The sequence below is a fragment of the Zootoca vivipara genome, chromosome 11 (assembly GCF_963506605.1).
Source record: "Zootoca vivipara chromosome 11, rZooViv1.1, whole genome shotgun sequence".
NCBI lineage: Eukaryota > Metazoa > Chordata > Lepidosauria > Squamata > Lacertidae > Zootoca > Zootoca vivipara.
This window is the reverse complement of record NC_083286.1, coordinates 52,161,992-52,186,845: the sequence shown is the minus strand read 5'-3', so window position 1 is coordinate 52,186,845 and position 24,854 is coordinate 52,161,992. Positions and strand designations below refer to the sequence as shown.

Sequence of the window (24,854 nt, the reverse complement as noted above, 5' to 3'; positions counted from 1 at the left end):
CCACCTCATGAGAAGAGAAGAATCCTTGGAAAAGACCCTGATGTTGGGAAAGATGGAGGGCACTAGGAGAAGGGGACGTCAGAGGACAAGATGGTTGGACAGTGTTCTCGAAGCTACGAACATGAGTTTGACCAAACTGCGGGAGGCAGTGCAAGACAGGAGTGCCTGGCGTGCTATGGTCCATGGGGTCACGAAGAGTCGGACACGACTAAACGACTAAACAACAACAACACTGCATGGAAGGCAGCTACTCTGAACTTGAGTTATGGTCTGTTCATAGAACTGTGTGTCTGAAGTTGTATAGTGTAATCCACCTTCTTATATTTTGCAGTTACTGTCAATGTTAATGTATGTTCAGTCCATGCTGCATTTTATTATTGTGTGGTGTGGGTGTGGGTGGGTGCACACACACACACACACACACACAGAGAGAGAGAGAGAGAGAGAGAGAGAGAGAGAGAGAGAGAGAGAGAGAGAGAGATTTTTGGTGGGGAAGTTTTTATTTAAAACAACTTTTGGCAACACATCATTATTTCCCAAACTCTAGAAAATTTACATTTTTTCTACCTAAAGTGATAGGAAACGAGATAGTGGTCGATGCATACCCACAATTTATGATCACATAATGAGTTTTTATTACTTTAATTAATCATTGCAGGAACTTACTTCTTCTTCTTTTCTTTTCTTTTTTTGCTTGCTTACACATAATGGATTTAGAGCACAAGTGCCATTTGCAGGCCAATGAACTTTCTGTTTAAACTTTACAGCCTTACTGGCAATTTTTTCGCTTGTGCCTGGATTTTTGAAAATGAAAGGGGACAGAGACACTTGCCAGAGATTTTGGCACAGCAACAAAGAGACACACTGACCATGATCTGTTGCAAACAAAGTGTAAGCTTCTGGAACTTGTTTGGAGTTTTCACTTCCAGGACGAAACAAAATGAATATAACATAACAGTCCTAGGTGGCAAAAGTAGCACATTAGTCTCATGTGAAGCAGCCCTTAGGCCACTTTCTCCCAGACTTGGCTACACTGTATTTTAAATTAAAATTGCAGGCACAGCTTCATTCTTTCACTCAGAAATGTACCTATACATGCCTGTCCTAAATGGAAGGACTAGGTTCCAGCAGGCAATATTAACCAAGCTAATATTGCCTGCTGGAACCTAGTCCTTCCATTTAGGACAGGCATGGCCAAACATGGCCCTCCAGATGTTTTGGGACTACAACTCCCATCATCCCTAGCTAACAGGACCAGTGGTCAGGGATGATGGGAATTGTAGTCCCAAAACAGCTGGAGGGCCAGGTTTGACCATGCCTGGTTTAGGAGGACCAGAGATAGGGAGTTAGAAGGGTACCTTATACCAAGTCATTGGTCCACCTAGCTCAATATTGGTCCATCTAGCTCTTCATACTGATGGGTTCTCCAAGTTTTCAGAGGACATGCAAAGTCCTATCTGGAAAGGTCATAAATTGAACCTGGAACCTTCTGCATTCAAAGCAAATGTTTTACCACTGAGCTATGGAACTAGGTGCAGTGTCAAGGATTATGCCTGTGCTTCCAATAGAGGACATGCTGCGATTCCCTGTACCCTCCTGAGTCTGCTGCTCCTGTTGCTGATGATTCACTTTACTCTCCATGTCAGTGTTTCTCAACCAGTGTGCCTCCAGATGTTTTGGGACTACAACTCCCATCATCCCTAGCTAGCAAGACCAGTGGTCAGGAATGATGGGAGTTGTAGTCCCAAAACATCTGGAGGCACACTGGTTGAGAAACACTGCTCCATGTCAGCAGACAAGCAAAGAGTGAAAAGACTTCAGCGAAGGAACATTACCTCTCTCTTTCTGTGAGGTGATGTGGATTGGGTCCTGAGAGAGGCAATTCAATGCGCTGTGGCAAAAGGTCCACTAAGACAATCTCTTTTGCCCTCCCTCCAATGTGGTCTACCCCTCCAACTTTCTGTCAGGATCATCCAAGAGCTGCACAAGACCTCAAAGGAAAACTAGGGCCCTCTCACTGATCTCCAGGTAACAGTCTCAGGAGTGTTAGTGGAGACCAGTGACCCTCCTGGCTGTGGGAGATTTTATGCAGCCAAACAGAACTTTGCATAATTGCTAGTAAGTAAGGAGTTAAGGACCACAGAGCTGTAAATTTCCAGAGAAGGCACAGCTAATTCACACACACATGCCTCACCTTCAGGGAAGGAAGAAGTATTGCTTGTTTCCTATTCCTCTCTCCCTCTTCCCTTTGAACCATGTAACTGGCCACATGCATGAGACTGGAGCTCCCTAAACCAGACTTTATGTTTGAAGACATCCTTTTGTATTTTTGCACCCAATAAGAGCAGAGGTGACAGTGTGTCTGAACTGACCTTCCAGGTTACCCGCTTGTTGAGAATTCAGCCTGATTTGTTCGTGAGGAGGTTAGATGATGTTACATTAAAGGTAAAGGGACCCCTGACCATTAGGTCCAGTCGTGACCGACTCTGGGGTTGTGCGCTCATCTCGCATTATTGGCTGAGGGAGCTGGCGTATAGCTTCCAGGTCATGTGGCCAGCATGACAAAGTCGCTTCTGGCAAACCAGAGCAGCACATGGAAACGCCGTTTACCTTCCCGCTGTAGTGGTTCCTATTTATCTACTTGCACTTTGATGTGCTTTCGAACTGCTAGGTTGGCAGGAGCTGGGACCAAGCAACGGGAGCTCACCCCATTGCAGGGATTCGAACCGCCGACCTTCTGATCAGCAAGCCCTAGGCTCAGTGGTTTAACCACAGCACCACCTGGGTCCCACGATGTTACATTATGCAGTTACTATTTGTCATTTTGCAGTGCCGTTCCCCATCACTTTCATTATTGCAAAAAGTCCAAACTTTTGGGAAAGCAGGTTTGTTGCGCAAAACCTCCAAATCAACTTCCGGTGCATGACCTGAGTATGCCAGTATGTAATTGAATCACACCTGAAAACAGCAACTGTTTGGAAGTTCCTTGAATGATCCTTTTCAAGAGAAGAGAGAGAAAGCTTAACGTGAACACAAGTGTTCCCATTTTCATCTGCAACATGCTACAAAACAATCATTGCGTGCACCAGAATTGCCATGTGGCTGAGCCTGTGCTGGCTTGCCAAGTGAGTTTGTGGCTGATATTCAAACTGGGAACTTCCCTGCTTGCATGTCTAATCAGGACATTACACCGCACTAAATGGTTATTGATTTTGTGAAGGGGAGACTGATGAGTTGGCGGCAAAGCATGCACTTTGCATACACAAAATCCCAGGTTCAGTCCCTGGCATATTCAGTGGTAAAGATCTCTGGTTACAGGGAAAGCTGAGGGCAGGGAGATACCTAACCCAGGAGGAAGCTGTAAGCATTCTGAGTGGTCAGAGCTGGACTAGATGGGTTGGGTGATCTGATTTGACATAAGGCAGATGTTAAAAGGTCTTGGTGCACTGGAGTTGGGAGAGGGCTTTGTTTGGGCTTCTAAATTTAGATTCACTCCATTTCCTCAGATGGTGCATGCCAAAACTAACAGAATGGATGCTGTGATGGTGGGAGGAGGAGATCTGTGAATTTTTTTCAGGCTTACACTGCGTAAGTTCATACATTCTAGGATATGCATGTTGTTAGTAGGCACTTTGATCACGCACAGTTTGTACAAAGCTAATTGGTTTGTAGCATTGGCAGTTCCCTCCGTTCCCTTTTAATTTTTCTGTGCTCATGAAAGCGAGAGACCATTAGCTTGGGGCTCAAGCGAGAGACAGGGTGGCCAGATGCTCTTTTGAGCTTCCTCAGCTCAGCTCAGCTCTGCCAGCAATTCTGTATCCTCACCTGCCACCCCTCCTGCTGTTGCGCACTTGTATCGGCAGCAATTTGCTAATGGAATACAGCAAAAATGCTTATGATGAAAAAATACATCCTGTTTCCTCCCATCAGACATGAAAAAGTTGCCTTTTGCAAGCAGAACATAGCAAATGCAATGGCTGAGACCCCCCAGCAGGTGTTGTGATCACTTAATGCTACATTCAAAGATGGAGAGATAAGGTTGTTATCTTGCATCAGACTGAAAACCTTGAAGATAAGGGGGTTACCAGTTTCAGAGGAAGAACAGAATTTAGAAACATACATTGCAAAGACAATTTCAGAATGGACGGGGAAGAGTGAAGAGTGGGTGGTGGAAATGATTGAGAGCTGTTCATACGAGGGAAAGCTAGACAGAGACCACAACCAGGAGATGTCCTACTAACATTTGTTACAAAAATAGTGAGGGATGCAATCCTTCAATATAAATATATTTATATTAGGACAGTCTTGTCCAGGACAGCCTCCCCAAGAAGCTTCTTCCATTCTGAGACCCTTCTCTGTGCATACTTATGAGCTTGCTGGGGGTACTCCAAGATCTCAAGGCTCCATGTTCTTCTCAAAAGCACTCCAGAACAAGTAAAGGCATAACTTAGAGCTTTGTGGGACCAAAAGCAAAGCATGGAACAGCTGGGTTGTCTTAACCCAACCAAGCTTCCTGGAGTTGTATTGTATTTCTGCTGCTTATAGGAAGCCTGTCAATGAGACTTCAGTGTAGCAACAATTTGCCTACACTTGTGACCCCCAGCAACTTGTATGGCTGGAGCAACCATACATTTAAAGCCCTATGGTACTACTTTAAATAGTCATGGTTTCCCGCAAAGAATTATGGTAGCTGTAGCTAATTTCCAGAGTGGTTTAAGTCTCTCCCCATCCCCAGGGAACTTTGGAATTGTAGCTCTGGTAGGGGAAGAACGGTTTCCTAACTCTAAGTACCCTTACAAAATTGTAACTCTCAGAATACTTTGGGGGAACCTACAACTGTTTTAAGTGGTATCATAGTGCTTTAAATATATGGGGACTCCTTTCTCTCTGGGTCATCCATTCTCTTTCCCATTTTCTTACTTTCCTTTCCTTTCATGTTGTGGTATGAGAAAGCAGCTCCTTTTTTCCTGATATGGATGCTTACCACCTAGCCAGTGTGGTGTAGTGGTTAAGAGCGGTAAACTCATAATCTGGGGGACCGGGTTCGCGTCTCCGCTCCTCCACATGCAGCTACTGGGTGACCTTGGGCTAGTCACACTTCTCTGAAGTCTCTCAGCCCCACTCACCTCACAGAGTGTTTGTTGTGGGGGAGGAAGGGAAAGGAGAATGTTAGCCGCTTTGAGACTCCTTAGGGTAGTGATAAAGCAGGATATCAAATCCAAACTCTTCTTCTAGCCCCCCACCCCAATAAATGTTTGTACAAGCAGGCCCCGATCCAATAGCTGAGGGTGATGTTTAAGAGAAGTTCTTTAGTTTTCCACCAACTCCATTGCTTTTTCTTAGCAATCACACAGTGTCGATGAGATGTAGATAAATGTCCATAAGGGAAATTGCTGGCCTCATTTAAGTATCGTCTTGATGGGTTGTGTGCTTGGGTCTCTGAGCAAAAGGCCAGATGTCCGTTATTATAATGCTCTCTTAGCAGCACTAATGGCTTATTAGAAATATATAGGTCCCCTTAGCCTCTAATAACAGGCCTTATGAGAGGGAGCAATGCCCCTATTATGACCTGGTGAGAAGCTCTTCTCTTCTGCCATTGTGTGTTTATATACTTGCTGTTGGCTGTTCCGTTCTTGTACTGGCAGATTAAATCAGTCAAGAGATCTAATCCGAATCAGAATGGCTCAACTTTGCTCTTCTGCACTTTCTGGGCTTGTATACAAAACAAAATGAAACAAAACAGAAATAATCAGTTATCTACCTCTGGCTGTCCTAGAATGGTCAATGAACTTCAGAGCATAGGAATCATAGAATTGTAGAGAGTTGGAAGGGGCCGCCATAGTAATCTCATCCAACCCACTGCAATACATGAATCACAGCTAAAGAATTGCTGACAGATGACCATCCAACCACCGCTTAAAATACTCCAGTGAAAGAAAACCCACCATCTTCTGAGGGAGTCCAATCTATTAAACAGCTCTCACTGAAAGTTCTTCCTAATGTTTGGTCAGAATGTCCCTTCTGGCAATCCCTCTGGAGCAGCAGAAAGCAATGTAGGGAGCCACTTTGAACTGAGTCTGCCCACTGGTCCATCTATTGACAGGGTTTCGGGTCTTCATGGACTTGGGGTCTAACCCTAGTGTGAGGCAGCTTCCTATGTTCCACCCATGTCCAACCTCATCCTTAGCTCCTTCGCCAAAGTACCATTTCCAGGACTCTTTGAAGGTTTAATTAAGACTGAGGCAAAAGGGCATCCTGAGACTTGCCTCTGAATTTACAAATGGCACCAGCCATGGAACTCATCTCAGTGGTTGATAATTGGCAACTTCCACGTCTCCCTTCCCCTCCATGCCAGATGATTTGTAGGTTTAACAAAAGAACATTTCACAGATTCCTCCTTCAGGATTTTTAAAAAATGAGGCAAATGCATCAAACCCCGCCATTTTGCCTCTTTTGTTAAATTTCAGGTGCATTTTTTTCCTCATTAATTGATGGAGAATGGTTGGGGAGGGAATCTGGAGACATATTTGGCACAACACTAGGATCCTTTAAAAAAAGGGGGGAAAGACTGAGTACAGAAATGGAGCAACTCTGGTTTCAATCCTTGTTGACTGACAAAGGTTGCTGTGTGGGCTTGGGCAAGTCTTGCAAGATTCCTGTGAGGATAAATGAGCTGTAAGCTGTAAAGTGCTTTGCACATTGGAAATGGCTGTAGAGATAATTAACAGTAATGGACCTGGCTGTTAGATTCATTTCCACCTTGTTCAGCCATTAATTCCTGGGCAAAAGTATTCTGGCACATGTTTAAATGACTGTGCAAGGACAAAGCATTAAGGGAGTGCCCATTGTCTGCAGATTTGTACAATCTATTGTGGAAGCCAAATAATCCTGGTTTAGAAAATAAAGGAAAAGGAATGAAATGATTGAGCATGGTTGTAAAAAACTTTCATTGATTTAGAAGGAACCTAGAGAAATATAAAAAGAATGGTTGTTGCTGTACAGTACTTGTCTCTTTTTGTATTGTACTCTGAGTGTAAATTACATGTTTACTATTCACTGCCATCCTGCTAGCAGCTTGCAAAGGTGAAAGGGGTATGGGCTTTCCCTTCACCAGTAATAGCAAAAAAAATGTTATGTTGTAAGCACATCACTGTTTGCAGAATTGCAAGAGGATAGGGGGTGGAGATGCATGAAATGGCTTCTGAACTCAGGTTCATTACTGATATCTGGAGCACTTAGAACAGCCAATAGAATTTCAGCCTGAATCCAAAAGAGCCAATTTAAATCCTTTTATTTAAGGCTGCCATTTTTCACAAGCTTACCTGGTAATAAACTCTACTGAGCTCAGTGGACTTTTCAATACATGCAGACAGCTGCATAGTAAAGCATGTTGTTGGCTGGTTGGTGAGTTAAGCAAGGCATCACATTGCTACTGATGAAGTTTGGTTGAGCTGATTTAGCTGTTGCTCAGGTATACATCAGAAAGGGCATCGCCAAGGATGTAGGCTGGATTTTGAATCCAAAGGAAGCTGGCTTCACAACCAACATCAGCATGAGATGTGGGGTCCCTTGCACAGTAGGAACACAGAAATCTGCCTTATACTGAGTCAGACCATTGGTCCAGACTGGCAGCAGCTCTCCGGGTGTCCAAACAGGGGTCTTTCCCAAGCCCAGCCCTACCTGAAAATGCCAATGATTGAACCTGGAAACTTCTGCATGCAGAACAGATGCTCTGCCACTGAGCTACTGCAAGAGGACCACCTTTGACACTGGTAGACCCTCCAACCTGGCTAGTTTATTGGTTATGATGAGAAGCAGTAACAGCAGCATTGCTGCGATCTGTAGAAGATGGGTTTGCATCCACCCACCATTTTCACATTCCCACACTGTCTAATGTAGTATCACTCCAGGGCACTGTAGGAACATTTAAAAGGTCAGCTCCTCGACTGCCTGCCCCTGTGGCACAGCCAACCCAAGTCTGGGAAGACCCAACATAGGTCAGGTATCAGTATGCCCTGCCAGAGCAATGACTGAAATTTTTGTAGCAGTAGATTTGATCGCCTAGGGCAGGGATGGGGAACATCAGAACTGGGGAATAAATGTGGCCCTGAAGACCTTTCTGTGTGGCCCTTGGGACTATAGCCCTTAGCAGCCTTGCTGAAGTGTTTTTAATAATAATAATAATAATTTATACTTCGCCCATCTGGCTGGGTTTCCCAGCCACTCTGGGCTGCTTCCAACAGACATTAAAATACAATAATCTATTAAACATTAAAAGCCTCCCTGAACAGGGCTGCCTTCAGATGTCTTCTATAAGTCGGATAGTTTTTTATTTCCTTGACATCTGGTGGGAGGGCGTTCCACAGGGTGGGTGCCACTACCGAGAAGGCCCTCTGCCTGGTTCCCTGTAGCTTGGCTTCTTGCAGCGAGGGAACCGCCAGAAGGCCCTCGGCGCTGGACTTCAGTGTCTGGGCAGAACGATGGGGGTGGAGACGCTCCTTCAGGTATACTGACCGAGGCCATTTAGGGCTTTAAAGGTCAGCACCAACACTTTGAATTGTGCTCGGAAACGTACTTTTTCAGGTTTTATCAGGTTGAACAGTGATGGTGCCTATTGGTTGCCTGGATAGATAGTCTGTGCATAGAAGACTTTTGATGCTCTATGGCTGCAGTGTAGCATTCTGTCACATCCATTGCTCCTCCCAGGTTTGCCCCTTGCTTTGCCCACCATTGGTGTGTGGCCTCCAAAAGCTTCTCCAGGAGGGAATGCAGCCATTGGGACACAAAAGCTTCCCCACCTCTGACCTTTGGCAAGTCTCTTGTAATTCTTTAACATCAGAGAGTAACCTCTGCCTGTGTGATTGTGCCAGCAGGGGATTAGTTGTTGAATCCTTCTGTTGAATCCTCATCCCCCTCATTTTCTGAACTATCCATCCCCTGTGAAGTTGAGGGTGTCAAGGTCTTTAGTTTCTGCACATTTGGTGCAGCTGTACAGAAATCCTCCGTCTGGTACCCTAAGACTGATTCTCAACTTAAACTTTTCTAATGTCTTAATCATTTGTTTGCAAGTTCTGATTTTATTTCTTGTCTCTTTGCATTGTGGTTGGATTCTGTATTGTGTTGTGCTTATATTCCGTGGCTTGCTGGTACTAGTTCATGGTTGTACAAAATTGCAATGGCTACCTCCAGTGGGCCTTTAACATATTCAGGAAAGCTGATGAAATCTATTTTTTAATTATTATCTGGTTATTAATGGTGGCATCAGGGAGACCTGAGGATGACCTGAGAGGTTTCTAGGCTTGTATCCCTAATAATCCTAGGATTCTCAGGAATCCAGTATTTGGGCCTTATGACCATGGTATTCCACGTGTATCAGTGTGTGTTGCAGAAAACAGTCTTTCGGAAACAGATGTTTCTAGACATTTAAGGACTCAAGGCACAAGCCCATGGCACAAATTTGCATAATGTTTTCACATGCAAATTTAAATCCATAGTTGTTGGGAAATCAAAATGGTGGGTGGCAGTGTACACAGCTGCCCTATAAGCAGAAATAAAGTAAGTTTTTGTTTTATTTAAAGAAAGTGGTAAGATTGGAAGGAGATTAATGGCCCACCGCAAAAGACCCTGGGCTCAGACCCTTTGAGCTACCTCCTAACGATGCCCCTGATCTAAGATTCTGGTCAAAATCCAGCACAGAGGTTGTGTACACACTCCTGTTTACTTGCCATGCAGTGCATTCCCACCCCTGGTTTGGGAAGCAGCGTCCACATGTGAGCATGCTGCAGTCCATATCCACCATGTTATTTCTTATGAAATACTGCATTTTGATGCATCTTCCCCCAAACTAGCTATGATCCTAATTGAGAAAAAGAGCAATCTAGTTGTGTTTTAAGCCAGTAATGTGTGAAGCCCAATAATTTTCCTTAACTCTCTGTAGGAATGTGAGCTCTGTGAAAAAAAGGGGGGGTAGCTTTAACTGTAATCCTAGCCCCACTTACCTGGGAGAAAGCCCCTTTGAATTTAGTGGGACTCCCTCCTTAGGACAACACCCTTAAGCTGGAGAAGCCAAGGTGTTTGGTGTTTCTGTTACAAAATTATGTCTTCTTGTTTGTTTGTTTTTTTATATAATAGAAAGGAACTGAATTTTAAAGAGTGGTTTTACTGTTAGTTCTCTTTTTCTTTTCTCTTTTTGTTCCTCCATTCATCTGAATCACACCTGATCCACTTGGTCCTTTTGTTTTCAAAAATGTTAGTTGTGCCTACTACAATTCTTCCCAGTAGCCCCGAAACCCCTGCACCACCAACCTCTCTGACGGATTCCTCTCCTTCCCCTTCTTTAGCTATCCCAAGTTCCAGTATCCTCCCCTCTGCTCCCCGAGATGTGGTCCCTGTTTTGGTCTCCAGTCGATTTGTCCGTCTCAGCTGGCGCCCACCTGCGGAGGCAAAAGGGAACATTCAGACATACGCAGTCTACTTCTCCAGAGAAAGCGTCAACAGGTAGGTCCCAATGCTGGACACCAACTTGGAAAGCACGTGTAGCTTATGCCTGTGTATCCTGAAGAATTCTGCTCCTAGAAGGATCTAAATTCTGCGACCTGCATAAATTAAGATCTTCATAGTTTTGCAAGGTTTGTTTTGCTTTTCCTAGTCATGAACATATCAAGCAGTTTTATACTGAATCAGATCGCCCAACCTGCTAGTCAAATATTCAAGTAGATGGCATACTGATGATGATGATGATGATGATGATGATGATGATGATGATGATGATAGTGATAGTGATGTATTATTTAAACTCCACTCATCTGACTGGGTTTCCCCAGCCACTCTGGGCGATTCCCAACAGAATATTAAAAACACAATAAAATATCAAACATTAAAAACTTTCCTAAACAGGGCTGCTTTCAGGTGTCTTCTAAAAGTATTGCCTTATTAAAAGGCTTAAGCCTCCTCAAAACAAAGCAAATACATGCTAGTATCAATATACGTAGTATCAAGGGGAGTAAGAGTGAACCAGCGTAAGAGGAGATATTAGCCTGGGTTGAACATAGCCATGGGTCATTCAGTGAACTACAAACAAACCACACCTTGTCCCACAAATGACCTTTCATTTATAGATTCCTGCAGAAAAACACCCAAACCCATACCACCAAACCCCAGGAAATAATAGAATTGTAAAGTTGGATCCCAAGGGGCATCTAGCCCACCCCCTGCAATGCAGGGGCCACACAACCTATGAAACCCATGTATAATTCTCATAATTAGTAAGCCAGCCCGGCAGCTATATTGGTCCCCTTACTCCCAACTGAATCACACCCTTTCTGCTAATGAAGACAATCGTTTTATGGATCACAAAAGTTATTGATTACAACAGGGAAGTCCAACTCCCAAGAGACTGTGATCTACTCGCAGAATAAAAAACTGGAAGTGATCTACCCATTTTTAGGGGTGTAGGTCAAAGTTGCTGAGCTTTTTTTAAGGGAGCCAAGTCTAAGTTGTTGACCTTTCTATAGCTATGTAGTCATATTTCTCTATATCTCAATTACTCTTGCTATTACATTTATCCCCTTATCATTGGAGTGGGGGCTCTGAAGCCACTTTCCCTTAGCAAAACCTTTGGAAAGTACACAATGCCCAAAGTGGTTTTTTTCTTTTTCTTTGCTTTTTTGTCATCAAAGTGTGAAATGCATGTATTTTCTCCCAACAACTACATTTTAATTAAAGTTGGCATTTCTGGAACTAGTCCTGGAGGCAAGATGATGTTATTTGTGGGTCCTTGAAATTGCTGTACCATAGAAACATGAAGATGCAGTGCAGGCTAAATGGGAGGATTAGAAATGTTGCCGACATCTTTGGTAAACTGGAGCCGAGCAGTCAGAGATTACCTTCGCTCTGAAGCATTGCAGGAGGAGGTACAAAGTTTTGTTTTTAGCATGGTTGCATATGTTGACAATATGCAAGTAAATCGGGTTGGATGTTGAGGCTCTAAAATGCATAAGAGATGTGTGTCACTTGCCCCCCATCAGCTTGCCCCTTGGGATTTCAAGCATTTAAATCAAATACTTTATAAGCCCCCCCCCAAAAAAAATCTGTCTTTCTCTTTGAGTGTTTGATTGGGACACTCAGCCAAATCTGGAGCTCTCAGCTGTGCCACGATACAATCAAATAACAATTAAAACTATACAAATATATTGTGGTGAAACAAGTTCTAGTTTGGCTTGCAACAGAGCTTCTAGTACAGCAAGATTTTTAGTTTGGAGGGAAATCATCATAAAAAGGGGGACACCAAGATCCCTGTGTTCAAGCATAACATCTAGTTCTGCCTCTAGCAACAAGTTGTGTCAATTTGCTCATTCATACCCTTGCTTGGTGCACATTCACACACACACACACACAGAGAGAGAGAGAGAGAGAGAGAGAGAGAGAGAGAGAGAGAGAGAGAGAGAGAGAGAGAGAGAGAGAGAGAGGTAGTGACTGTCATGAAACAGAAGATATAGGCCCATTGAAAAATAGTGTTTGCCCCTTACCAAGTCTGCTACTGTAAAGAATATCATCTATTTTTGCCGGTGGGATGGCACTGGGCTTAAAAATGCCACTTTTAATTTAAAAAAAGAAAGAAAAAGGAAAACCCATTTTAAAACTTCCATTGTGGCGAGAACTGCCTCCGGTCCTGTGAACTTTTAGGCTTCCAGTGTGTGAACAAAATAAATGTAGTTTCCTTTAAGTGCTTGGGTAGAACACTGAGTCATTTATTGTTTATACATTATTTTTACAAAAGAGCTATTTTTCTCTTTACAATAACAGCAGATCTGACATTAACCTGAGGCAGGCACAGAAATTGTCAGACAAATTACTGTAACTCCACAGTCCTGAACGATTCCTGGTGTTGGAGAATAACAGTAATTTTGCTTGACAATTGACAGTTCTCGTAATGCCAGAACCACATATAGAACCGTTCTGCAGCACATCTTCGGCTAATGCATGTCCTTATATTGTAACCATCCTGTGACATCACACTCAAAGGTTTGACCAGCCTTTGCCAGTCTGTTTTGGACTACAACTCCCAATCAGACCCACCAGTGCAGCTGTTTTGTAGTCCATAGCATCTATAGGGAACATGGCTGGGGAAAGTTGAGTTAGACCAGAACGGTGTTCTGGGGCATCCTGAGATTCCTCAAAGGTTTCCCAGATGGTCCTCAATGAGAAGCTTAGCAGATGTAAATGGTGGATGAGCTTTCCTTTAAAGTCTGCTTTTTTATTGCTCTGCTAGGTGGAAGGAAGACTGTAGTTTGGTGATAGCACATGATTCACACGAAAAAGGTCCCACAAATCAGAATAGATTATTCTGGACTTGCTGAAAATCTGTTCTGGGCTTGGAGACTGTCTGGCCCAAAATTACCCAATGAGCTTCTTGACTGAGTGGGGTTTTGAACCCTGGTCTCCCAGGTCATCTATTAGGAAATAATATTGGGGAACACTGGGTATTAAGAGTGCTAACATAAATCATATACCCCAGTTTCCCAGTGGCCCTTCATGCAGAGTTTATAGAAAAACAAAATACGCAAACAGAAGTTGACTTGGCTAAAATACACCACCAAGAGTTTAAAAACCAACCTAGCATAAAACCCCCAACTAGCAGTATACCTGTTTAAAGTATACAGAAGAAAAACAAAAGGTTGGCTTTAACAGAAAAACAAACTTACTTGGAAGAGACTTTAAACTAAAGATAAACGTTCCTTCTCCCAGCAACTTTACATACCCACATTCCAACCATTCTCCCACACAACTACCACACAAAATGCTTTCCAACAGAGCCTTATATACATGGAGTAGAGCCCACACCTGTGAGCAATTAAACAGAAATTACCGGCACCTGTTTTTCTTAAACAGACAGTATTGACTTTAGACCGGCTCAAAAGCAACTTTGATTATTCAAGAAACCCAACATCATCTTCCTCCACTCTAACTACAGTGGTACCTCTTCTTACGAATTTAATGTGTTCTGAATGCACATTTGTAAGTCGAAAAAAAAATTGTAAGTTGAATCCCATAGGAATGCATTGGGAGAAAAATTCGTAAGTAGAAGCAACCCTATCTAAAAATTCGTAAGTAGAAAAAATCCTATCTAAACCGCATCCAAGATGGCGGACGGAGCTCCATTCGTAAGTAGAAACATTCGTAAGTAGAGGTACCACTGTACTATGCTGACTAATTCACAATTGTCTCCAAGATTGCAACATAGCCTTTCGGTGGATACAAGTTACTATGTCCAAAGAACAAATCAGTCACATGAATCCAACTGGTGTTGGATTGACTGAAGCCATTACAAACAAATCAACTCTTTGTTCCATCACCCTATTATCTGCACTGATGAATAGGTAATACATTTCCTCTAAATTGACCAATGACAGTGACCTTTAGGACGATGGGGGAAGATGTTTACTACAAGCCTGTTCTGTAAGATAACAATTGAATGCATAGTGATACAAACCCTCAGCTTCCTCTTTGCTACATGTACAGTAGCATGAATCACAGGGGCTATTTAGGCACGCTTGAGGAATTTTTATACTTGGGAATTCTGATATGAATAGACCCTGATCTGCACCTGCTTGCTGGTTGGTGAGAATCCAGAGCCAACGGTCAGATTTCACACTCCTCCAAATGTTGTGATCGGTTTTTCCCTTTAAAACGTCTCAAGATGCATTTAAAGATAGGCTTAGAAATCCATACTGTAAGAGAAAATATATTCAAAAATGTGTATTTAAATACTATTTGAATGCAATTTATGTCCATTGCAGATCAATGCAGAAATGGGACAGACCTGAAATAGACTAAACCCTAGAACTGTCCATTTGTGTTACTTAACGGGGTAACATATCACCCCAAAGAACAGGTCGCTGCTATGAGGAGTTTCTAGTAAAAAAATTGACTGAGGTAGTAAGGAGACCACAAAATGAAGGGGAGAGCAAAGGTCTTAAAAATACAGAAAAGGACGGAATTGGAAAAGCAAAGGCAAATGCTTACTGACTTACCATGAGTTACCATGCATAGCCAACCCCTCCTCCCTTTACACCTCACGCAAACCTCACCTATTCCCTCACAGCTCAGACAATGCCCTTCCCCTCCCAGGCTGCCCAAATCCCCTCCCCTCCTAGTTCATTTCAAACCCCTCCCCTTCTCACAACTCACCCAAGCTCCTCCCCTAACAGCTCACCCAAGCCCCTCCCCTAACAGTTCATGCCAACTCCTCCCCTTCTCCTCACAGCTCACCCAAGCTTCTCCCCACACAGATCACCTCAACCCGAACCATCTGCTGCTGCATTCTCAGTGGTACCTCTGGATACATACCTGATCCGTTCCGGGGTGCCATTTGCAAGCCGAAAACTACGTATCCAGAGTGATGCTTCTTCGCACGCGCAAAGCGCTGATAGAGCACTTCTGTGCATGCGTGAAGCTTCTGCGCTTGCATGAAGTGTGCAGAACACTTCTGCGCATGGGCACACGGTGGAACCCGGAAGTAAACACTTCTAGGTCCGCTGCGTTCTTATCCTGAAAGTATGCAACCTGCAGTGTACTTAACCCAAGGTATGACTGTAATGGGGTGTCGGAAGAGGCATTTCAGGGAGCAGTTTGCCAAAGATGAAATCCCTCTCCAACCTTTCATGTACGTAATTTGAAGTAGGTATGCATGTATATGAGTGAATCATGGAAATAACCATTTTTAGTACCAATTGTCTCTCCACCCCCACACCACTCCTTTTTAAGGAGAGGTTACATGGGTCACATGTTCACATTTCCTGCCCTTGTAGAAGCCATTGTGCCTTAGATTGTGTGTGCATCAGGGTTCACCTCCCTATGATGTGGGAAATCTTTGAGCTACAACTCCCATCATGCCTGGCCACTGACCATACTTGCTGGGCCTGATGGGAGCTGCAATATTTGGAGAGCCAAAGTGCTCAGGGAAACCCCATAACGGCTATTATTCCTGCCTAGATGACCCTTGGGGTCTTTTCCAGCCCTACACTTCTTTGATTTTATAGTAATTTACATACTTTTTTTGTTATTAATTTTTGTCAAGGTAGTCTGAAGCAACAGGTGGCAAACCTTTGCTCTGTTTTCAAAGTATTAAGTACTGTCAGAGACATTACCAGTCAGAGACATTACCATGATTCTTCCACCTTGAAGCAACTAATTAGGTGTTTAATAGATTGTAGAAGTATTGGCGCCCCACCTACCAAGTGTGCAAAAACGCTGCAATTACATTTTTGATACCCCAATGCACTTATAAGTCACTCTACATTCATTTCACCAAATGACTCTGGGAGGGTTCCATGTTTTGTAAGTAAATGAGTCATATTTGAAACTACCTTTTATTTTACATTTCAGCATTTCAGAGCAATTCTCTCTCTGTGTGTGTGTTTTAATGAATTGCTTCTCAAGAGCTCCTAGATGCTGTCATGTTTTCAAATATAGTTTTGTTATTAATTTTTATACTAAAACCCCTGTTCATGTGTGTGATTGTGTGTCGCCAGAATTTTGAAAGGTTCTCAAAGGCAAACTATTGCATTTTCCTCTTCTGCAGCACAATAACTCCCATTAAGTCTACACCATAGTATGCTCTACCCAAAGGGGTTAGAGTCCCAAGTTGGCCAAAAAAGATTCCTGCATTGCAGCAGGTTGGACAAGATAACACCTGCGGTCACTTCCAACTCTTTGATTCTATGACCAGTTGGATCTGTGTGTAGCTCTCCTGGGTGGTCAGCATTTGAACTGCAGGTGGCAGTTTCTCAGTGAAATAACTTCAAGTTCTGGACTGACTGCATACTCAGGTTGACCATTAGATCCTCCAGAACAGGAAGGAATAGAAGAGGAACTTCCTGTTCCAGTTGAACTTTGGCTGAGCAACAGGATGTTTCAGAGGTCTGGTGTGTTATTGCATCTTTTGGTTGTGATTTTCCCCTGATCCTGCCGCCTGAAGGTTCTAGTCCAGGCATAGGCAAACTCTGGCCCTCCAGATGTTTGGGACTACAATTCCCATCATCCCTAGCTAACGGGGCCAGTGGTCAGGGATGATGGGAATTGTAGTCCCAAACATCTGGAGGGCCAGAGTTTGTCTATGTCTGTTCTAGTCTCATAGGACCAGCTGCTGCGGATGTTATCAGAGGAATCACCGTAGTTCAGTGGCAGAGTGCCTGCTTTCCATGCATAAGGTCCAAGGTTCAATCCCTGCCACCTCCGAACAGAGCTAGGAATGTCCTCATCTCTGAAACCCAGGAAAGCGGCTGCCAGCCAGTGTGGGTAGTACTGAGGCAGATGGACCATTGGTCTGACTTAGTTTAAGGCAGTTTCCTGTGCTCCATTTGGTGCCAGCAGTAGTAATTCACTGGCTTTACAGCAAAATCACTTAGACTGACTAAAGAAGCATTATTTGATAACCAAAATCCTCCACAGAGGACACATTTTATAGCAGGCACATAGGATAATGGTCAAAGAAATGAAGCCAGTTTTGCTTTGATTTGGTGCTTTATATTAACATTAGATTTGGAGCTTTCCTGTTGTGAGGTCCATGGGAACTGTGTTGAGCAAAGAGGGCTATGGATTAGGAGAATTAGTATAGAAAACTGAGCCCCTTTGCTTTTGAAGGTGCCCATCTGGATTTGTTATTTAATACTCTGTGATGGTTAGAGCTCTGAGACCATTACCCGTTCTCTCCTCGGGCAAATGTGAAACATTTAATCTTTTTGCTATGCTACATTTCTTATTTAATGTTGTTTATGCCACAAAAGCCCTCAAACAGCACGCTAAAGAAAGGTCGTGGAAAATGGGCATGAACAAAGAAAATTACCAATTTCTCCCCACCCAAAATGAAAGATGAGCTAGTCCCAGGCCAGTAATCGGTGGTCTACTGCATGAAAGAATATTAAATCCTTATTTCCTTGGGGCTCTTTGTTTTTTAACAAACAACATCCACTGAAGGAACATGTGGGGAAAGGGTTAACTCCTTCAACACTGAAAATCACTCCTGAGAGCAGCTGCAAGTCAGATCAGAGTAGACAATATCAGCTAATGGTCTGACTTGGTAGTGAGGGAATCTATGTTGTTCTTTTCATGCTAGGTGGGCAAATTTGTAAGAAATTTCAGGGGAGAGGGTGGGTTGGCTCAACTTGCAGATGAAGAGATAAAAGAAGCCTCTCCAGGCATGTTCAGGATCTAGTCCAGGAAGAGGAATGCAGGTGGTGGAAGTCCAGGAAGAGGAATGCAGGTGGATCAAAAAGCCCATCCACTGTTTGCAGCCGGAGAGGCTTATTGTAAAGCAAGAATAAGCAACCTCAGGACAATGGGATGAATTTGACCCTCTGAGCCTCTCCTCTGGCCATGCTTGGTCTCCCCAGTATGATTTACATTGCAGAATGGGTAAGAAAAATAAAATAACAGCAACCGGCCATCCACAGTTTCTTAGAAACAATAACATCATGTTCATTAAGCTGTTTGCTGCTTATTCAGCAGCATTGCCTCATCGTTTTCATATTATCGAACTCTTCTGTGAATCCAACTAGAAATATGTGACTGGAAGTATTTCATCCTGACGTGTCCCCCCCCCCTTTGTGCTGCTCTTTCTGGGTAGGGAGCGGGCTCTGAACACATCACAGCCTGGGATGCTCCAGCTTACCGTGGGGAATCTGAAACCAGAAGAGACCTACACCTTCCGAGTGGTAGCGTACAACGAATGGGGGCCAGGAGAAAGCTCACAGCCCATCAAGGTGGCCACACAACCCGAATGTAAGTATCCTTATTTGTTGCCAGCCATTTGTGTTTTCACATTTCCACAGCCGACTTTTACATGCACACTCCAAAATGTCTACGAAATGATTTCTCATCATGGAATGGGATGGACAGCGTTAGAATTCTCTCCTTGGTTTCTGTGGCTGCACCCCCCTCTGATTCTGGACCAGGTTTGTGTCAAGGAATGCATACATTAATTTCGTTTCCATGTGTTCATAATGTTTGTTGCGTTTGATTTAGAGCAGAACAGGGATTTGTCTTGGGGTTTTAAATGAAGGGCTAAGATTTAAGTTGGGGAGCAATCAACTTGCCAGAAATTTTCCTTTAAAAATCACTGGGGTAAAATTCATGGGATGTTGGTGAGGAGGCGATGTGGGAAAGTTGTGAGGTGTAGTAAGATCATAGATCGACCTTTCCTTATCACAAGACACTAAACAGATGCTGCAGTTAAATTTTAAAGGCATGGGTTACATAATGTGTGTTGTCAGTGTAGATGATGCTTCTCATCAGCCTTTGGCAACCTGGTGCCCTTCAAGTGTTTTAGTCTACAACTTCCACCAGCTCCAGCCAACACATGAAAGCTGTTGTCCAAAACATCTGGAGGGCACCAGGTTGGCAAGGGTTGTTCTTCTGAGTCCCATCTCACATTCTCCTTTCTGTAGCTGATGTAGCTGATCATTGCTGACCTGAAAACTTTTTCCTAACAGGTTACTAGAATTGGGAGATCAATGTGCATGCATGATTTTGTGAATAAAAAGAAGTGACTCTTCCTTCCTCCTTTCACAATAGAGAGATGTATAAAGCAATGCAGGGGTAGATTGTGCACCTGTATCGAAATGGATAGGAAAACTGTTTCGGGGTATGGGAGCTCTTCTGCGCACTTCAGAGCAGCCGTGCCTAGAGGAGACATGTGAATTGGGTCAGTTCAATGAAGAACGCAGAACTAACAGAATCCTTGAGCACCTTTACTGACCTCACATTGCGCCTGACAAAGCCACAGTGTTGGGATGAAGAGAAAGGAGGTTTTGCATTATTGCCCCTCCAGAGGCTCCAAGGCAGAGAGAGGAAGGACCATCTGATTGCATTTGCCTGGCCCACTACGTATACATATACATATACATATACATATACATATACATATACATATACATATACATATACATATACATATACATATACATATACATATACATATACATATACATATACAGTGGTATCTCGCTTTGTGGAGGCGTCCGCTCACAGAGGCATTCACTCGCCGAAGGTATGCTTCTGCGTGTGCGTGAAGCACCGATAGAGCGCTTCTGCGCACACGCTGCACAGATTGCTTCTGTGCATGCGCAAGCTGCACAGATCGCGTCTGCGCATCCGACGCCGCGGAACCCGGATGTAAACACTTCCGGGTCCGTGGCGTTCGTAAACGGAGGTTTTCATAAACAGAGGTAGTCGTAAACCAGGGTTTCACTGTACACACACACACACACACACACACACACACACACACACATATATATATATATATATATATGCTTGATGATATTTGCATGCTACATTTAAAGCACTATGGTACCACTTTAAGAGTCATGGTATTCCCCAAATAATTTTGGGAGCTGTCATTTTAACATGGAGAACCCACCCCCTTCAGAGCTACAATTTCCAGAGTTTGCTGTGAAAATGGATTGATTGTTAAGTCACTCTGGAGGAATACTTTGGGAGAAGCCATGGCTGTTTAAAGTGGTAACATAGTGCTTGAAATGTATGGGGTGAATGTGGCTCTAGTTACAACACCCTGGAAACTTTTCGTTTAAACCACTGTTAATTTTGGGCAGGGAGGGTCTTCCCCACCCCTTGAGACAAAATAATCTCCGATCTATCAAACATCCTTCATCCTATGCATAATCCACCAGCTTTGGCCTCTGCCCTTTCCTGACATAATCAGCGTGCATTTCCAATTGAATGCCAAGGTTCCTTGTATTATTTTGAAATACCAAAAGTGTAATGCAAATTATCCCAGTTAAGAATTAATAGCTGATGGAACATCCAAAACACACACCCCTTTCTCTTTCTAACAGAATAAAATGTATGCATTCTCTTCAGCTGTAATTAGTTTGAAAGACCAGTACAAGTTCCGGCTCTTTAAATAATTATTCTGACTAGAAGGACTAGATTTATATGAAGGGTGGCATGTGTGTGTGTGTGTGTGTGTGTGTGTGTGTGTGTGTGTGTGTTGCTGCTGGATTAAGTCTTCCCATTTCTTTCATTTATTTAGCTGAAGCCTTCCCCCTTCCCCTTCCGCTCGCTCTCACGCTGTATAATTCTAGTACCATATTACCAATCAGGATAGAAACCTCTTGCTGTTTTAAGATTATCTCATCTTTTTCACCCTGCATGAGGATCATACGCAAGCTATAGCTGTGGTTCTTCTAAGAGGCTGCAAGAGGTTGCCAGAGAACAGAGGGCACCAGTTTCTATCTTGTATAGTTGCGGGTACCAATTTCAATTTCTAAGGCATCATGCCTGGACACAGGACAGCTCCAGGGGGGGTCTGATATGAAAGCTTTGAGAGAAATAATCTCTGCGGGGAGAAAGTGGCAACAGAAGCCTGAGGTAGGCTGAACAAGCCTGGAGTGCAATAGGCTGGCTGGTCAAAGGACCATCACTTTATTTTGTAGTCTTTGCTTTCTGTCAAGATGAGGAGATCGAGGGACTAGAGGGGACTCATCCTCTGAGTCAGAGGATGGAGTCAGAACTATGACCAGGAGGACACACCACTCAAGTTTCCCGAATTAAGCAGGACCTTACAGATTCACAGAAGCTTCCCCAGCTTGCGTTGGAAGTGCATGATGTCTTGTTTTCACCGCCTCAACTCTGCCTCCTCCTGCTGCTCTGGGATGACCTCTGTCTGTAATAAGCTCCACTGCCATAATGGCTGACCTCTGCCACTATCATATTCCTGGAAGCGGGCACAACACATCCAGAAGCACACCATAATAATAATAATAATAATAATAATAATAATAATAATAATAAGAAGGGACACAGGTGGAGCTGTGGTCTAAACCACTGAGCCTCTTGGGCTTGCTGATCAGAAGGTCGGCAGTTCGAATCCCTGCAATGGTTGCTCAGTCCCAGCTCCTGTCAACCTAACAGTTAAAAAGCACACCAAAAAAGTGCAAGTAGATAAATAAGTACCGCTCCAGCGGGAAGGCAAATGGCATTTCCGTGCACTGCCCTGGTTTCTGTGATCTTTTGCACCAGAAACAGCTTAGTCATGCTGGCCACATGATCTGGAAAAAAAGTATCTGCGGTCAAACGCCAGCTCCTTCGCCTTGTAAAGCGAGATGAGCGCCGCAACCCCAGAGTCGTCGGCAACTGGACATAACTGTCAGGGATCCTTTACCATTATTATTATTATTATTATTATTATTATTATTATTATTATTATTATATCAATAAAATTTATTATTTATACCCCACCCATCTGGCTGGGTTTCCGCAGCCACTCTAGGCAACTCCCAATAAAATATTAAAAACACGATAAAACATCAAACATTAAAAACTTCCCTAAGCAGGGCTGCCTTCAGTTGTCTTCTAAAAGTTGGATAGTTTTTTATTTCCTTGACATCTGATGGGAGGGCGTTCCACAGGGCAGGTGCCACTACCGAGAAGGCCCTGTGCCTGACTCCCTGTAACCTCTCTTCTCGCAGTGAGGGAACCGTCAGAAGGCCCTCGGTGCTGGACCTCAGTGCCCGGACTCAACAATAGGGGTAGAGATGCTCCTTGGGGTATACTGGGCTGGAGAATGTGCAGATATCCTGCTTTCCTGTCCCAAAACATTGGCTGGTTTGGGAGAACCCTAAATAAGGTCCTGGTGGCCTTATCCCTAAGGATACAGACTGAACGTCACCTGTGTCCTCGCTGTGCATTGTGCACTGTGAAGCCCTCCCCCACAACCCAGGTTATAGGTCACAACACCAATGAAATATTTGAGGGGGCCACCCTTCAGGATGATGTCTGTGTGATTGATTATGCAGGGTGGGGCTTACCTCCCTCCCCCAATATTATATTCAACTTGGCACCACAGCACCCCAATATTATTTTCTGGGCATTGGGAATAGGGAAACAATAAGCAGTGGTGTGTGTGTGTGTGTGTGTGTGCTTTGTGAGAGTGCTTAGCTTTCTTGTGAGCATTTGATTGGAATGCCCACAAGTTCTCATTTGGGGGAGAGCAATCCTTTCGGAAAGCCTTTCCCAGAAACTGGGAGAGACCACTGGAGGGGATTGCAGCCTCTTTCTCCAACCAAGGTTGACTTTTGCTTACCATTTCTCAGTGCTCAAGGGTAATTTTCCCTAAGGGGTGGAAAGGGATAGAAGAAGGAGCTAAAATAAGAAACAGATATGTATATATGAACAATGGACCAAGGAAGGGAGACAGAACCTCTGCTATGCCTGCCTGCTGGGGAGCTTTTAGAATCTGGCTTTACCCTTGACTACATTTCACAGGAAGAAAGTAATGTGCAGCTGGGATCTCAGAAGGGAGAGGAAGGCAAGCAGTTGAAGGTACAGACACAGGAAGTGCCAAAGGAGGCTCAGGACTTAACTTGCAGGCCTTCAGTTTCTGCTGCAATTCGACAGGTGACCTTAAGGTCAACCACATAGATTGCAACATAAAAGTGGGGTGGGGGGTGGGGAGCTTTGCTTAGTGGATCAAATAAATCAAAGGGGCTAAGTAAAACTGACAGCCTTTTAATTCACTCTTTGAATCTGCAGTTTATTGTCAGATTTATCAGCACAATGTGTATTGCTAAAATAAATAAACCCATCTCCCTGTGATAGACAGATGCCAGCAAGATAATCCCATCACCTGCACTTTGTCAATTCATACTTGCCAGTCAGCCTGGAATTAAATATTGCAGTTAATCATGCCGTACTGGGTCCCCCCACCCCCACCCAAGAATGCTTTAAGAAGAAGGAAAATCATGCTCACAAAATCCAAGCCACCTGGAAGGCAGTATTGCATCGGTCGATACAATCAAGCTACTTTTGGCTCGGAACTCTTGAAAGGATGAAAAGGAAATGAGCATAACTTTTAATTAAAAACACAGGCGTTGCTTATTTTCAGTCAGGCTTTAAATTATTTATTTATTTATTTATCCTATATAAATTAGAATGGGGAAAGGCTACAATGTAGAGTAGGGGTGGGGAACCTCAGGCTCGTGTGTCAAATACGGCCCCCCAGCCCTCTCTATCAGTCCCTTGGGCCTCTTCTCAGGCCACACCCCCTTCCCAACTGCACCCTCTGCCCCAAGCCACACCCCTCACTGGCCTTGCTCCATACCCTCCTTGAGTGTTCTTGCCTGACTGGAATGTGTCCTTGAAGAGTAATGACTCTTGCTTGCCTGGGTTGAAGACAGAGGCAGGTGTGTGAGTGTAGAAACTCTGTTGCATCTGTTGGCCTGCCCAGGTTTGCTTCTGGCACGTGGCCCCCAAGAGGTTGCCAAGAAGGGAATGTGGCCCTCAGGCTGGAGAAGGTTGCCCCAGCATTGCTGTAGAGAATGATGTCTTTGAAGATCAATACATTTCCAGTGTGCAAATTTCATTAAATGTGTATAGGCATGCCACAATCAAATAAGTTGTTTTAATCTATGGTGTGGAATTGCTTTAGCACAGGGATGGCTAAACAATGGCCGTCCCATCGTAATTGGACAGCAGCTCCCATCATTCCTGACTTCTGGCCATGCTGTCTCGAACAGGTGGCTGTTGGAGACCAACAACTTCTGGAGGGTCACAGGCTACAGTCAGGTTAGTACAGGGTATCAGTTGCACTCCATGATCCATCTCACTCTGTTGCATGAAAAGTGGTGGATAATGGATCGTCAGGAAGTCAGGTTCAGACTTCCAAACGGGCCTCGATAGACTAGAATAGGAGAGAGAGCGAGAGAGCACAGATGGGGCTCATCAACCAGGGAAGGTAGACCATATAGGAGAAGGAAAACTGATCCTAACCCTGTGCTTCCTTTGCGGGATAGCTTCAAGAGAGGAAAAAAGGCTATGGAGTAAACTCTGCACAA

The 24,854-nt window shown here is 43.9% G+C and overlaps 1 protein-coding gene across 1 annotated transcript in view; it reads left to right on the top strand.

The window, feature by feature from the left end:
* DCC (DCC netrin 1 receptor) overlaps positions 1-24,854 on the top strand; it is a 904,619-nt gene that overhangs the window by 651,782 nt on the left and 227,983 nt on the right. Inside the window, exons 8-9 of the mRNA XM_060280362.1 lie at positions 10,341-10,497; positions 18,626-18,780. Coding sequence (XP_060136345.1) covers positions 10,341-10,497; positions 18,626-18,780 — 312 coding nt within the window. The remainder of the gene's footprint in view (positions 1-10,340; positions 10,498-18,625; positions 18,781-24,854) is intronic.